The sequence below is a fragment of the Marmota flaviventris genome, chromosome 2 (assembly GCF_047511675.1).
Source record: "Marmota flaviventris isolate mMarFla1 chromosome 2, mMarFla1.hap1, whole genome shotgun sequence".
NCBI lineage: Eukaryota > Metazoa > Chordata > Mammalia > Rodentia > Sciuridae > Marmota > Marmota flaviventris.
This window is the reverse complement of record NC_092499.1, coordinates 150737679-150752420: the sequence shown is the minus strand read 5'-3', so window position 1 is coordinate 150752420 and position 14742 is coordinate 150737679. Positions and strand designations below refer to the sequence as shown.

General features: G+C 43.3%; 1 protein-coding gene across 3 annotated transcripts in view; it reads left to right on the top strand.

Annotated features, from left to right (window-relative positions):
- The window catches only part of Pcsk6 (proprotein convertase subtilisin/kexin type 6), a 192126-nt gene that overhangs the window by 58315 nt on the left and 119069 nt on the right, over positions 1–14742 (top strand). For all 3 annotated transcript variants that reach the window (XM_027955269.3, XM_027955265.3, XM_071608670.1), the window contains exons 3-5: positions 12294–12404; positions 12918–13061; positions 14594–14670. In XM_027955269.3, coding sequence (XP_027811070.2) covers positions 12294–12404; positions 12918–13061; positions 14594–14670 — 332 coding nt within the window. The remainder of the gene's footprint in view (positions 1–12293; positions 12405–12917; positions 13062–14593; positions 14671–14742) is intronic.

Genomic DNA, 14742 nt, shown 5'->3' with positions numbered 1-14742 from the left:
AAAGAATTTATTTCTGGGCTGGGGTTGTGGCTCAGCGGTAGAGTTCGCGTCTAGCATGCACGAGGCCGTGGGTTCGATCTTCAGCATCACAATAAAAATAAATAAATAAAATAAACGTGTTATTTTTTAAAAAAATTATGTGATCTGTGTTTGAGATTAAAACTAATATGATTTGAAAAGGGGCTATTTATTGGGGGTGGTTAATTATACTACCTTTCTGTACAAAGTCAATATTTGACAAATATCAGTCAATAGATACCTGGTAAGTTTAAAATTTTAAGATGGCCAAGTGAACCTTTGATGAGTTCATTTATTCAACAGGCATTTTTGAAATCCCTGTCCTCTGGTAAGGCCCATGGAGCTGGTCGAGGGCTGACTGAAAGTAAAGCAAGAAATAGAAAAAGATGTGATGAATCATGGGGCAATGAGTACTAGGAAGGAAAACAAGGTTCTTGTGAGAAGCAGTAGCACCACCGAGAAAGAGATGTGGCTATGGTTGATAAACCATAGTTTCAATATGGAAATCATCTTTTCTTAAAAGCGATGTGCTACATGCTAGTCTGGGCTCCTAGCTAGTATACAAAATTATTTCCACAGTCCCAGAGAACATTTATAATAAATGTTCCATGGAAGAATGGTTTCTCCGTGTTGCCCCAAACCACACCCCTGACAAGCATGGCTTCTTCTGTGTTGACAGAGCTGGGGGAGGGGGAGAGGTGGTTTATCCCTGGCACTGTACTGAATTACCCTTCTCTGGGACATCTCTCTCTGAAGAGTTCTGGTTTGAAGCACATGAAGAAGTGGTTACCATGAAGCTCATTCCTGTAAGTGGGCTGTGAAAAGGTAGACATGTCTTAAATGCATTTCTGAATTCATTTTGTAGATGGATGGATACACGCATGGATAGATGAACAGACTGGCGGACAGATGGATGAGTGAGTGGGTGGATGGATGGATAGATAGGTGAATAGATAGAGATAGATATAAAACATTCTGCAAACCCCATTATTCCTTCATAGCAAGGAAAGGAATTTAATGTTTATTAAGGGATTCCTGTGTGCTTGGGCACTTTGATATACATCATCTCACCTAATGAAAGGGGCTCTGATTATACCTACTTGCACTCACACCATGGAAAGTGAAGGGATAATTTTCAAAGGGACAAGTATACTTTCTTTCACTAGGAAGCAAAGCCAGACTGTAGTTTCTCAATTCCAATTGGGGAAGGACAAGCAGACCTGATGAATGCATTGGTAGGAAAAACAGCAGCATGGGTACTCTGTGAAGACTGTAATATGGAAAATGTAGACTGTAGTATGGATTTTGTGAGGTTGAAAGTGGCCTATCATCTGTCATCTTGGAGAAAATCCTAAGCTAGGAAAGAGTTGTGGCATTGCCCCACTTTAAGCAACCAGTCCATCTGTCCTGTGAAGACAACATGCTCCTTCTTCATCTGAAGTCTTCGGAGCTGTTAAATTGCTACCACACACAGTGTTACTATGAAGGGCATGCTGTTTGCATGCAGGAAGCCTCCTGCCTAGGTGCACTCTGAAAAGAAACCAGGGCAGTGGATTTCTAGGTCCCCATGGGTGCTTCCAAGAATTAAGCTGTTTCCCAATTGTTAAACTGGAGGCAGAGTCAAAATAAGAGCCTTAATCTGTAGTTTTTCTACATCCTCTATTTTTGGTGGCTAAATTTTATAACTTTAATGGTATTCAACTTAGTGGTTCTTCCCTTCCTTCCAAAAATATTAACCTGTGAATATTGATGTTGAGTGCAGAGTTGCCCAGCTGGTCTCTATAGTGGCGAGCCCACAGCAAAATGTGGGACAGGAGACTTGTGCATACGTGATTCATGTAGGTGGTGGAGACAGGTTTCACAGAGGGCTCAAGTGCCGCAGTCATACCTCCCTCTGCAGTGTCTGACCTGCTCTGTTGATTCATTTTAGGTGGGTCTAAAGTTCTGTATCCAGTTTGAGTCTGAGGGCAAAGTATTCCCAGTAATCAGCTGGGCCCTTGAAGGAAACAGAAGGAAGGAGAGACTTGTTAGGCAAAGGTTCTGGCAGTTAAATTTTTTCAAATAAAAATCCCTTTTCACAGAGTTTTTTAATAAGCTTCTGGCAGGGCTGCTATCAAAGCATCTTGCCAATAAAGAAGAGAGAAAAGGTAAATAGCCTGACCATCCCAGTCCTGCCTGCACCCTCCACGTGATTGGCTGATTGTCTCCCATAGTTCCAATTAAAGTTCTAGCCCCAGGGAAAGCATATAGACATCTGAACCAATTATGAATTCAGAAATACCTCTGTTTACATTAGTCCAGTTTTAAGGCAAACCGAATCAATTAGCTGTCAGTCTGATGAATATTTACTTTGCCTAGTCATTCCAATTGAATATTTGGTGAAATTAGCTGTTTTGTGTAAGTATTTAGTGTTATCTTTCACTGCAGTGCATCTGAACCATCCTCCTACATTAGAAGAGCCTTTTTGTGACACCTTAACATCTGGAGAGTTGTGTAACTAATATTATTAGCAAAAGGAAAAGATGATTTATTATTATTAAGACATTGGAATGCAAAGTTACCATTGTGTTGGAATGACCAAACTGGAAATGAATGTTATAGGGCTTAGGATAAAGTTCAATCGAATACAGATGGTATTTTATTTTAATTAGCTCCAGTCTCTATTGTATAAAAGTGTTTGTTAAGTGATAGAATTTATAGTCCACCCCAACATCAAATAAAATCTGATAGAGTGTACATGGATTACAACAAAACAAAACACACAGCAAGGGCAGGCAATAACAGGACTTGCTTCTTCAGTCACACACACACTCACATACTTATTAAGCATCTTTTTTCATGACCCTGTGCTAACATTGTGCGATCATTTTCCTTACATTTTTAATTACCTTTACTTGATTTTTTTTTTAAGCCATCTTTGAAAAGGGACATTTTGCTCAAATTGCTTTGTTGCTCAGCCCTATCCTGGAGAGAACAGCCCAAGTGTTCTCAGCGTGCAGTATCAGTCACTGGGTTTTTCCAAGGGCTGTCATTTAAGCAAACTGAAAGCATTTGTTTTTAACTTGTTCTTTTGCCAAAAGTCTGGAGAAGGGTGGATGTTACAGGAGCATCAGCCAATAGCTGAAAGGATTCACAAATTTTTTTTAAATTACTTGTTCTGATTCCATTCCAAGCTGGCTTATAGTTAGACGTTGCTGCCTGTGTCTTCCAAACCTTACATTTTAGCGTGATGACTCGAGTTCAGCCCTTTCCTTCCCTTCAGTTTTCAGCCAGATGGATGACGGAAATGGAAGGATAAAGATACTATTAGGGAGGCCCTCAGTGGCTCCTTCCTGGGCACTGGGAGCCTTCGGTTTGACTCTTCATTTTACTACTTAAATGCACCAAAGTTGCAAAAACCGATTTCAAGTACAGGAGTAGGCATTCTATTTTGTAGGATGGGACTTTGCCCCCAGAGTTTAATCAGAGCTCAGGTTTCTTTCCAGAAGTGATGCAACATTTAAGCAGATCTTTCCATTAACCACAGATGGAATTTTATCTGACAATTTTGTGTGCTAGAGCCATTCGAAGTGCAAACAAACAAAAAGTTCCTGGCAAATAGCAACACATAGGCAGTAAGTGACCAAATTGGTCTCAGGAGTTGATGAACTGTTGATGGGCTGGGAGTGGGAGCAGGCTTCTGCCCAGGATGGTTCTCACACGTGGGGAAGGAGAGAATGCAGGCCATCCTACCTGGCAGTCCCCTCTGGACAATGCAAAAGACAGGGACGAGCCATCTTTCCATATTTTTGGCACAACTCAATGGTTCTAGTGGCATGATTCCTCTGAATTGGTAAAAAGGTTGAATTTTAAAATATACCTTAAAAGACTGTTTTATTATTGCACCTGTGCACTCTATACTTCCACTTAGTGTCTCAAAGACACCTCAAAGTCAACATTTCCAACACTCAGGTCATCATCTCTGATGCTACCTCTGACTCAGAGAGAAGCATTCCTCTGCATTCTGTAGGAGGAGCCTGCAGCTCCCCCCCCCCCCACTTGTTTAATAGGTTGGAGCCTTTCCACCTCCTGGTCAGTTGGCCCTACTCACATCCTGTATCTTCTGCCTCAGGCCACACACATATCTTCCCTCACCTAGATCACTGCATGGTCCTTTTCATGGGCCTCTTGTGGGCATCCTCACTCCCCCCCACCTATCTCCTCTTCAGGCTTCCAAGGGATCCCTCCCTCCCAGACCCTCCTTGGTCTGGGCCCCAGTGGCCCCCTGAGCCCAGACACTAGCCTTTAAAGTCTTTCTCCAATGACTTCACACGTCTCTCCATTCAGTCTTTACACAGACTGCTCCCAACCTTCCCCCAACATTTCTCTCTTCCCCACCCTCCCTTTGCGGCTCCAATATCCCTGCTACTGGGAAGCCTGCTCAGAGTCCTCAGACTTGGCTGCTCTTCCTAGCAGTTGTATGTTTATATTCTGGATTTAGCCCTGGATTGGGAGCACACAGCAGTGTTTGGTGGAAACCTTGAAGACTAGTTCAGTGTGCTTGGGATGGTCAGTGACAGCACAGGCAGGAGAGCTGCAGAAGGTTCCTGGGAGGCTTAGAGCAGCAGACTGGAGAGTGTGTCCAGTATTCCAGAACTGTAGAGAGACGATGGGAAGGTGAACTGACCTGGTCTGTAGATAACTGAGAGAGAGGGACTTGTAGGTAGGATCCTAGGCTGAGTTAGAACATCTTTTATTCTTGAAGCATGCAAGCCCATCTCTTAACAATATAGTACAAAGTTCTTGAGAGCCAAGGCCACGTCTCATTTGTTTTTATTCCTTTATCAGTTCAGCAGCTTTCTAATCTGATGTAGATGGATGTTTAGTAAATGTTTATTGTAATGTATCTCAATTTTCACAGATTAGGCTCATGTATACAAGTATATCTGTTGTTGTTTGCTTACCAGTTTCTATGTAAATATCTTAGATATAAACTGTTTACCTTGATTAACTTACAACAAAAATTCTAAAGGGAGCTAGAATTAAGCCTTATCCTAACTTGCTAAAGCTAAAATAAGTACTAACAATTGCTGGACATTGGGCATGCTGACTAGTATCTGACTTCATATGTGTATTACTCTGCTAGGGCTGCTGGGGCCAAGTGCCACAGACTGGGTGACTTAAGCAACAGAAATGTATTATCTTCTAACTGTGGAGGCCAGAAGTCTGATATCAAGGCATCACAGGGTTGGTTTCTTCTGGTCTTTTGCAGATGGTTGCTTTCTTGCTGTGTCCTCACATAGTCTTCCCTCTGTGTGCATCTGCATCCTAATCTCCTCTTCTTATGAGGACACCAGTCAGATTGGATTAGGGCTGGCCTTAATGACCTCATTTTAACTCAATTACCTCTTTAAAGACTATCTCAAGGGGCTGAAGGGTGTGGCCCAATGGTAGAGTGCTTGCCTAGCATGTGCAATACCCTGGGTTGATACCCAGGACAGACAGAGAGAGAGAGAGAGAGAGAGAGAGAGAGAGAGAGAGACTGACTGTCTGTCTGTCTGAAAATACTGTCACATTCTGAGCTACTGGGGCTTAGGACTTCCATGCAAATATCTAGGGAGGGACAGAGGTTATTCAAAACAATAGATGAAACTGGGCTATGGCTGCCTATTCTTTTGTCCATGACTGCAGGACAGTGACAGGTGTTGGGAAGAAGGGTACCTCCTGATTCCTCTCAGCAAAATGAGAACTAAGTTACAAATGAATGAACAGCTTCAATTTCCCAAAGTGCTTTGGCACTCACTGTCCCATTTCCCAAATTAGCAGAACAAGTACTATCATCATCTCTCTTGCTAGTTACACAGGGATCTTCTGGACAGATCTCAGAAAATGGTCTATGCAGTGTTTTGCCTATGGCTGCAGATATGGAAGTGGCAGGGAGCTGTGTTCTCTTTTGCCTTGCTGATATGGGAGGAGGAAGATGGTGGATTTCTAAGTCAGGATATCTTTTTTTTTTTTTATTAAACTGGGAATTGAATTCAAGGCACTCAATCACTGAGCCACATCCCCAACCCTATTTTGTATTTTATTTAGAGACAGAGTCTCACTGAGTTGCCTAGTGCCTCGCTTTTGCAGAGGCTCGCTTTGAACTTGCAATCCTCCTGCCTCAGCCTCCCAAGTCACTGGGATTACGGGAGTGTACCACCACACCCGGCTAGGATATCTTTTTATTTGGGGGGTTCTTTCACTGCCATGGCTCACCAGGTTCTGGCTGCGCTTTGCCATAGCAGCCTGGCATCCCTCATTCCCACCCCAAGGTGATAGGGTACAAGGCTAAATATGGACTTGAGTGTCTCATTGAGTCTGGTGCTTATGAAATTGGTGCTAATTGACTTCCTCTTGTGTATGGCACAGTTCCCCTGCCCTCCAGGAAGAGGATGGCAGTAGTATCTATTTCTCACACATGAAAAGGAAACCCTTTCTATCTCCATGAGCTTTGCTTATTAGTTCAGTGGTCCTTCACCACTACAGGCCCCTTTGAAAAGTTATGAAGATTGTGGGCTCTGTCTGTCTCCAGAAGGAAAACAAAGTCATATGCTCATGCCTGCATCATTTTTCATATGGTTCCTGGGGTTTCTCAAGGCTTACTCCTGTCCCTCCTTCCTTGAGGGACCAAGGGCCCTAGGATAAGAGGTCCCAACTTAGTTTCCCACTCCATTCATTTGGGCCTTAACCATTGGCGGTCAATAAGAGGACCACCTTGCACACTGTAAGGTGACAGGCACTTAGCAGGGAGCACTGTTTTTCTCTGTTTACATTTGTCACAGAGAAAGGTAAGTGGCTAGGATTCTCCTAGAAAATAAATACTCTGCTGTGGGTACGGCCTCTAGCTTCCTCCACAGATTGGCCCTGGGGTGCGGTCAGGACTGGATTCCCCTTGCCCCTTCACAGTTACAGAATACAGTATTCTTCACTTTAATGAAGCTACTGGAAAAAGAGAAGAGAGCTGGAAGGAGCTGTCTCCCTTGTTCTGGATACAGCTGGGCATGGAGCACAAAACCTGTGCAAAACTCTCATGAGGCCCAGCTGGGAGTTCTTTTTAAAGGAAGTGTAGCAGCTTGATTCAAAAGTACCCCTCCCCCATGGTATTGTATGGGACTCCTGGGGGGAAGGGTCTCTGCAAATGTCCTTTGTCACCTTAGCTGCATCCAGAACAGAGACTCTGGGCCCCCTTTTGAAGAATCTCCAACTTCTGGGCTGGGGTTGTGACTCAGTGGTAGAGTGCTCGCCTAGCACACGTGAGGTACTGGGTTTGATCCTCAGCACCATGAAAAAATAAATAAAATAGAGGTATTGTGTCTATCTACAACTAAAAAAAAAAAAATTTTAAAAAGAATCTCCAACTTCCAAGAACTTCCTGGGTCCTCTGGAGCCATAGCAAGTCCCTTCTGAGCAGGAAAGAGCTTGAAGGCACATGGGCTTTTATTTGGGGATTGAACCCAGGACCTTGTGCATGCTAAGCAAGTGCTTTCCCACTGAGCTACATCGGGCTTTCACATGGTAGCTTTGGGTGGAGCACAGTGGATTTCATACTCTCTGTGGTAACATTGTTTCATGGGAGGAAGTTTCAAGATATGCCCTTTTGGGCTTATTACATGCAGGACTGACATATCAGGTGGGCTTCTGATCTGGCAGAGTGCCCATGGCCCCAAGGAAAGAGGACACAGCTAAGACTGCCACTCAGATAGTATTTAGAACTCAGCAGCACTGATAATCCTTGATATCTGCAGGTCATTTACCAGGACCCAGACAAGGTTCCTCCTGGCCTCTGCTTATTTATGTTGGCTCTTTATGAGTATCTGAAATTTTATTTCAAATTATCTACAGAACATTTGAAAGATGCCTAATTTTAACTTAACTTCTAAGAAGAAAGTTGGAGAAGGGCACATATTACCAAAGAAAGTGTAGGGCTGGGGCTGTAGCTCAGTGGTGGAGTGCTTGCCTGGCATGTGCGAGGCCCTAGGTCTGATCCCCACACACTCACACATACGCCGTGTTGCTGTCCTTGGGATCTTGAGAAGATTGTGAAGTGTTCTTTATGTCTAGAATTCCCTTTCTCAGAGCAAAGACATTTCTAGGATAAGTATGCGGCATGTTTAGCAGGAAACATACAAACAGAAAGTGGATAAATGGAAAAGGGTCAGAATAATGTTCCATCTTCAAAATATGACTTCAAAGAAATCAAGGCTTGTAAACAGATAGGACTTGTGTTTGGGCTGGAAGTGACATTTGGCAAACCAACCTTACTTTGCCCCAAATCACCTTTAGTTGATTCCCCCCCCACACACACACATGCACAAATGTCATCCAGTAGTCATTAAGACCTGATCACATTTTCAACTCAGAAGTCAGGTCTATTTGTGGTTGTACTATATTTAAAATCTAAAGTATAACTTCATGTCTTCCTTCAGGAAACTTAGTGGTCTCCTATTGAATCCCATGTATTACCCAGTACTCAAACACATTGGTGAGCAAAATACAGATCCTGTTCAGGTGGGGAATGGGGGGCAACAAAGGATAATTGGATCACTCCTGTGCTAGTCAGTTTTCTGTCATTGTGACAAATATCTGAGATAAATCAACTTAAAACTAGGAAAGGTTTATTTTGGCTCATGGTTTCAGCGGTGTCATCAATCGCTTGACCTTGTTGTTTGGGGCCTGATGCAGCACAGTACATTATAGCAGGAGTGCATGGAGGACATCTTTGACCTCATGGCCACCAGGAAGCATTGAGTGAGGCAGGAAGAGGCCAGAGTCCCAATATATATCCCCAATGTCCCCAAAAGGGAATTCTCCAATTGCCCTGAATTCCTAGGCTCCTCTCCTAAAGGTTCTGATACTTCCTAATAGCACCTTGGGCTGCAGACCAAGTCTTCAACTCCTGTTTTGTTCAGAAGCAATTCTAAGCAATAGCAACCTCAAATCCATCCTGTCAGAGATGGGGATCCAGGATCACTCATTTTAAGGCTTGCTTGGGTTTAGGATTCATTTTCCAAGTTGTGTCTCTTCCCATATATTTTACACAGAAGAAAGCCTGAATACCTGTGTAGACATTTTGAAGCATCTGGTGAATAGGCCACGCCTGAAGCTGCAATGAAAGGGAGAGTGCAAGCACACTTGTTCTGACCTCCCATTGGTACCAGCCCTCTCAGGAGGAGGAGAATTCTTTAAATCCATGTTACTTTTCCTAACACAGATAATGGCATGCATAAGATAAAATAGTCCCAGAGTGGAGTCTCCCACCCTCTTTTCCTCCCACCTGACCATTTGCTCACAGGTTGTATGGAAGAATCAATCCCATGAGTGACACATGCTCAGAGACCTGCGATGGTGTAATCCTTTATTTGAAATGTTACCACCACGTACACAAGGCCTTGAACGTGGTTGAAAGTGCAAGCATACCCCTTTAGCTTGGACAGTTGCTGACTCTGTTTGATGGGAGAGTTCAAGTTTCAGTTGCTTGGTTGGGTCATTGCCACACCTCTGGCCTTTCCAGAGTGGCCAGGTACCTCCGACCTGAGGGGCATCTGAAGCAGAGCTTTAGTATCTGAGGTGGGAACCAGGTGAATTCACATTATCTACCCCGGAACCTGGGTGCCAGATACATGGGAAAACGCAGTGCATCTTTGTCGGTTGTGCAGAGAAGTCAGGGACAGTGAACCTGGAAAATGGTCTTTTTAGGGGGGTGGGAAGGAAGGAAGATCAGGGATTCAGTGGATTCCCAAGGACAGGTAAAGAGCAAGGCAGTGATTAGAACCGAGGTGCCGCTGGCTAAGTTCGCCTCTCAGTCTGTGCTGCCCCCAAAGCTGGCAGATAATCTATCATACTCAGTTCCATCAGTCTGGCACTACCGTGGCTGTGATCAGAGACTTATAATGAGCAGGCTTTTTAGCAGAGAGTTGAGGAGGGCTGAGATCGTGCCTTTGGGAGAGCCCCCAAACCATGTCCTGGACCCTGTGTGGTTGTAGCCCACCATCAGAACTGTGTGTCAGCATGGGGTTCTTACCAGAGCCCTGCAACAGTAAGGAGCTCAGATGCCCACGCCCTCTCATCCCACAAGGCAACAATTTTATGACTTCTGGCAAATATGTCTTCCTACATCACCTGGTTCTAGGAGAGTTGCTCACTTGTGTTTGGAACAGTAGAGTTCACTCCTTCTCTGACAACAGTTACACTTTGGTGGGCACAGAAGTTGGAAGGTGCTGGGTGGCATTAGGGCGAGTAGTGAATCCACGGCTCAGCCTGGCAGCAGGGATGGGAACATCCCAGGGAGCTTGGAGCTGTGAGGAATCTACATTCTGCCGTGTTTTATAACAGGATGTTTAGCAAATTATGAAATATCACCCTCAGTACTTTACACCAGGTAAAAGCATTCTAGTTCAGGAGTAATATATGGGGAGGTTGAAAAATGCCATCAGTGGGCATTATGAACAAAATATCTCATTTTATAGTTTTATTTTCTGTAGGAGCATCTATCAGTGGTAATTATAAATTATCTAAGACTTATTGCTGAGGCCCTTTCAGTGTCTAACTCAAAATTGATTTTTGAGCTCTCTGTGCAGTGTTTCTAAGGAACCAGTCTATGGGTGTTTTATTAGACAATCACATCAGTGACGATACTTCTTTCTAAGCATTTTGTCTTGTCCCCAAGGATGAATCCTCCACCCCAAACTGTGAGGCTGCATATGGGGGTTTTCTGCCCTCTACCTTCAGGACACTAGGAAGCTGAGGATAGGAGAAGAGAGGAAATATTACCCCAGGCCTGAGGTCACTCTTATTCCCTGCCTCTTGGCCTTAAGTATCACTTTACTATGATAGCTGGTCAAGCTTCCAGGAGCAGCCTGGAGTCCCCAGTCTTGGGCTAGTGGCCTCCAAGTCACCTTGAGCCCCCTATTCCTCCTTCTATCTTTCTCCCCATTCTACTGCCCTGCCCCCCACACACACACACACACCCCAACTCTTCCAGGCAGCCTGCCCTGTTCAGAGTCACACCATACTCTCTTGCCTGCTTGGCAAGAGCCCCAGAATATAGCACAGACTCTTTGAGAGCAGGGTCTGGGTGCCCATCCTCATCCTCATGCTGCTAGTCTTGGGCCCCAGCACTGGACTAAGCCCCAGCTTCCAGCATTACTGAATTAGGTAGGACCACCACAGCAAGACCAAAGAAGACACTTCCATGAATTCTTTCCCCAATGTCCTTTATTAAAATGGTTAAGTTTCTCCAGCTTGAAAAGAACATGCACATATATAATGATAGTAATAGTTGTGCCAGGCAGTGGCCTGAATGCTTAATACACACTGTTCATGTTCTAGCCCTCATGACAATGCATGGTGGTCCCCATTCTGTAGATGAACAAACTGAGGCCAAGGAGGGTAGCTACCTGTTCTGAGTCTCACATCAGGTGAGTATGGAGCTGAGTTTTGAATCTGGGGAAGCTGGCTCTGGATCCAGGGATCATCTTTCTTTTAATTTGTTTTTAGTTGCAGATGTATAATACCTTTATTTTATTTATTTTTATGAGGTGCTGAGGATCAAACCCAGTGCCTCACATGTGCCAGGCAAGTGCTCCACCACTGAACTACAACCCCAGCCCTCAGGGATCATCTTAAATAACGTAAATCACTTTTCAAATGTTTTTCTTGATCACAAAGGCAAATCATACCAATTAAAAGAAATTTCTAAAAATCCCAAAAGCAACACAAAAATTTAAAATTAGCAATAATTTAACCACCCAGGAATTGCTGCTAGTAACATTTTGCTGTATCCTTTTCTAGATTTTTCCTTGTACATGTTCTGATACCATGTTTCCAGTAGCGGCTGCCAAAAATTCTAATGTATGAATTATCATAATTTAATTATTCATGTCCTCACTGTAAATCAATTTCTGATAACAGTTTGACCAAACAATTTATTTTCTCTCTCCACTCATTCCTCTCCCATACATGTATTTCCTTTTTATTTGGAGCAAGTCACTTGTCAATTTTTTGGCAACTTCACAAAGTCCATTTTTTTTTTAGTAGAGTAACTTCAGAATATATCAGTGCATTATTATTTTCCCCTGCACGTATAACAAGCAAGTTGTCATTTTCCAAATGCAGTCACCTTGAAATCAACATCTCCCAAACATCTACTATGATAACAATTCTTGTGAAAGGAAACCTAGGGCACTTACAGAGTCTGCATAAAATCAGGAACTTGTTTTTAAAATGAAGAGTAATTGTTTTTTTCTTGGCAGGTGAAATGGCTCCAACAGCAAGAAGTGAAACGCAGGGTGAAGAGACAGGTGCGAAGCGACCCTCAGGCCCTTTATTTCAATGACCCCATTTGGTCCAACATGTGGTACATGGTGAGTAGGGCGTGGGCTTCTCAGCCCCAGCACGTTTGCATTACCAGCTGGGTTTCTGGCATGGGTTAATTTCCCCCAACTAAGCTAAATTCCCAGGACGACATCAATGAGACACACTTTATTTTGTGTGTAAAGCCCCTGCTCCAAAGGGTAGCGCTCTCAGTCTTTTTTTTTTTTTTTTCCTCTTTAAGTATGTGGAAGTGAATAGGGAAGTGATTTGATGCAGGGTGTAGGTCTAACAGCATGGTGAAGACTTGCCCTGGACAGAGCCCCTTCTGGGAGGTATGCCTGAGGAAAATGATAATTGTCAGGTGCAAAAAAAGCCAGGGGAACCCCCACCTTTATTCTTCCTGGGTCTAGGTGGGAGGAAGAGTGTCTCACCTGCCTAAGGCAGGGGCTGCTGTTTCCTGTTACTCGTTGCAAGCATAATCACCTCTCTGCTGGTCTACACGGTATGTCCGTTGTGCGTCAGGAGGGTCCATATGTGGGGCTTTGTGTCTTCTGTGCATACAGCATTGTGGCGACAAGAACAGCCGCTGCCGGTCAGAAATGAACGTCCAGGCGGCATGGAAGCGGGGCTACACAGGAAAGAACGTGGTGGTCACCATCCTTGATGATGGCATAGAGAGAAATCACCCAGACCTGGCTCCAAATTACGTAAGTCACGCCTTGGAACTAAGTGTGAAGATGTTCAACCATGGTCATCCTTAAATAAATACAAAATTTAAAAAACAACAAATTGATTTTCACCCTTAGTTCCCATTAAATTAGGCAAAAACAAATTGTAAAAACCCCACTGTGCTGAGGAGCACTGGGTAAATAACCATCCTGCCACCTACTACTGTCCTGGCCAGAGAAGGTATTTCAAAGTGATTTACCTACATGTCTGAGGAGTCACACATATTTCTAGGAATGGAAACTAAAGAACTGAGAAGCATCTACATAGAGGTGTTCATCATATGGAGAATAGCTACATGGACCATGTTTAAACATGGGCTTTGAGCCAGGTGTGGTGGTGCCCACCTACAATCTCAGCAACTCAGGAGGGTCACAAATTTGAGGCCAGCCTAGATGACTTAGTAAAACCCTGTCTCAAAATAAAATATAAAGAGCTGAGAGTGTAGCTCAGTGGTAGAGTGCTTGCCTAGCATGTGCAAGGTCCTGGGTTCAATCTCTAGTACAAAAAAGAGAGAGAGAGAGAGCCTAAAATCATGGGCTCTGAGAGAGAGAGAGAGAGAGAGAGAGCCTAAAATCATGGGCTCTGGACCCAGACAGCCTGGGTTCCAATCCTGGCTCTGTGACTTACCAGCTGAAATCTTGTCCAAGTTGCTTAACTTCTCTGTGCCTCAGCCTCATTGTCTATAAAATGGGGTTAATAGAGGATTATCTTATAGGGTTATTATAAGGATGAAATGAGTTCATATATGTAAACAAGAAAGCCTGGCACATAATAAATGCAATAAAAACATTAAATACTATAAGGAACCTGGGCATCTAACAGTGATTAAATTAAACATACTTAGTAGATAATTGTATAGCCTTTCTAATTGAGTTTTGAAGACTGTCAGTAATACTGGAAAGCTTTTGTGATATGTTTTCAAAGGAGGATCCAAATTATATGACTACTATTATTACACGTATGTAGAGGAAAAACGTTATGTATTAAATATAAAGTTAAGGAAAGTCCGACACTTATGTCAACCCTGTTGAAACTTGATGACATCATGCTGAGTGAAATAAGCCCATCACAAAAAGACAAACGCTGTATGATTCCACTTATGTGAAGAATGTAGAGTTGCCAAATTCACAGAGACGGGAAGTAGAGTGCCAGGGGCTGAGGAGGGAGGAATGGGGAGTCAGTGTAGAGTGGATACAGAGTTCCAGTTTGGGAAGAAGGGAAGTTCTGGAGAATGATGGTAGAGATGGTTGCACAGTCATGAGAATGTACTTACTACCACTGAACCGTACACTTAAAATGGTTAAAACGATAAATTTAATGTTAGGTATATTTTATCATCACATATGTATCAATATCACATAATTTATATTATTATATATTATAATAATATAATTATAAATAATAGAGAAACTATATAGTTTTATTTTTCAAGGCAGGCATAAAAATAATTTTCAAGGGTGCTGTAATATTTTATGCCATTGCTCTTCACTCACCAAGATTTAATTCCTAGGATTCCTACGCAAGCTATGATGTCAACGGGAATGATTATGACCCATCTCCACGCTATGATGCCAGCAATGAAAATAAGTGCGTCCCTTCGTCTCCCCTTGCTTCTCTGTTCTCTCCGCGGTTGCTATTGTGGTTGCCCCTGAAGAGGTG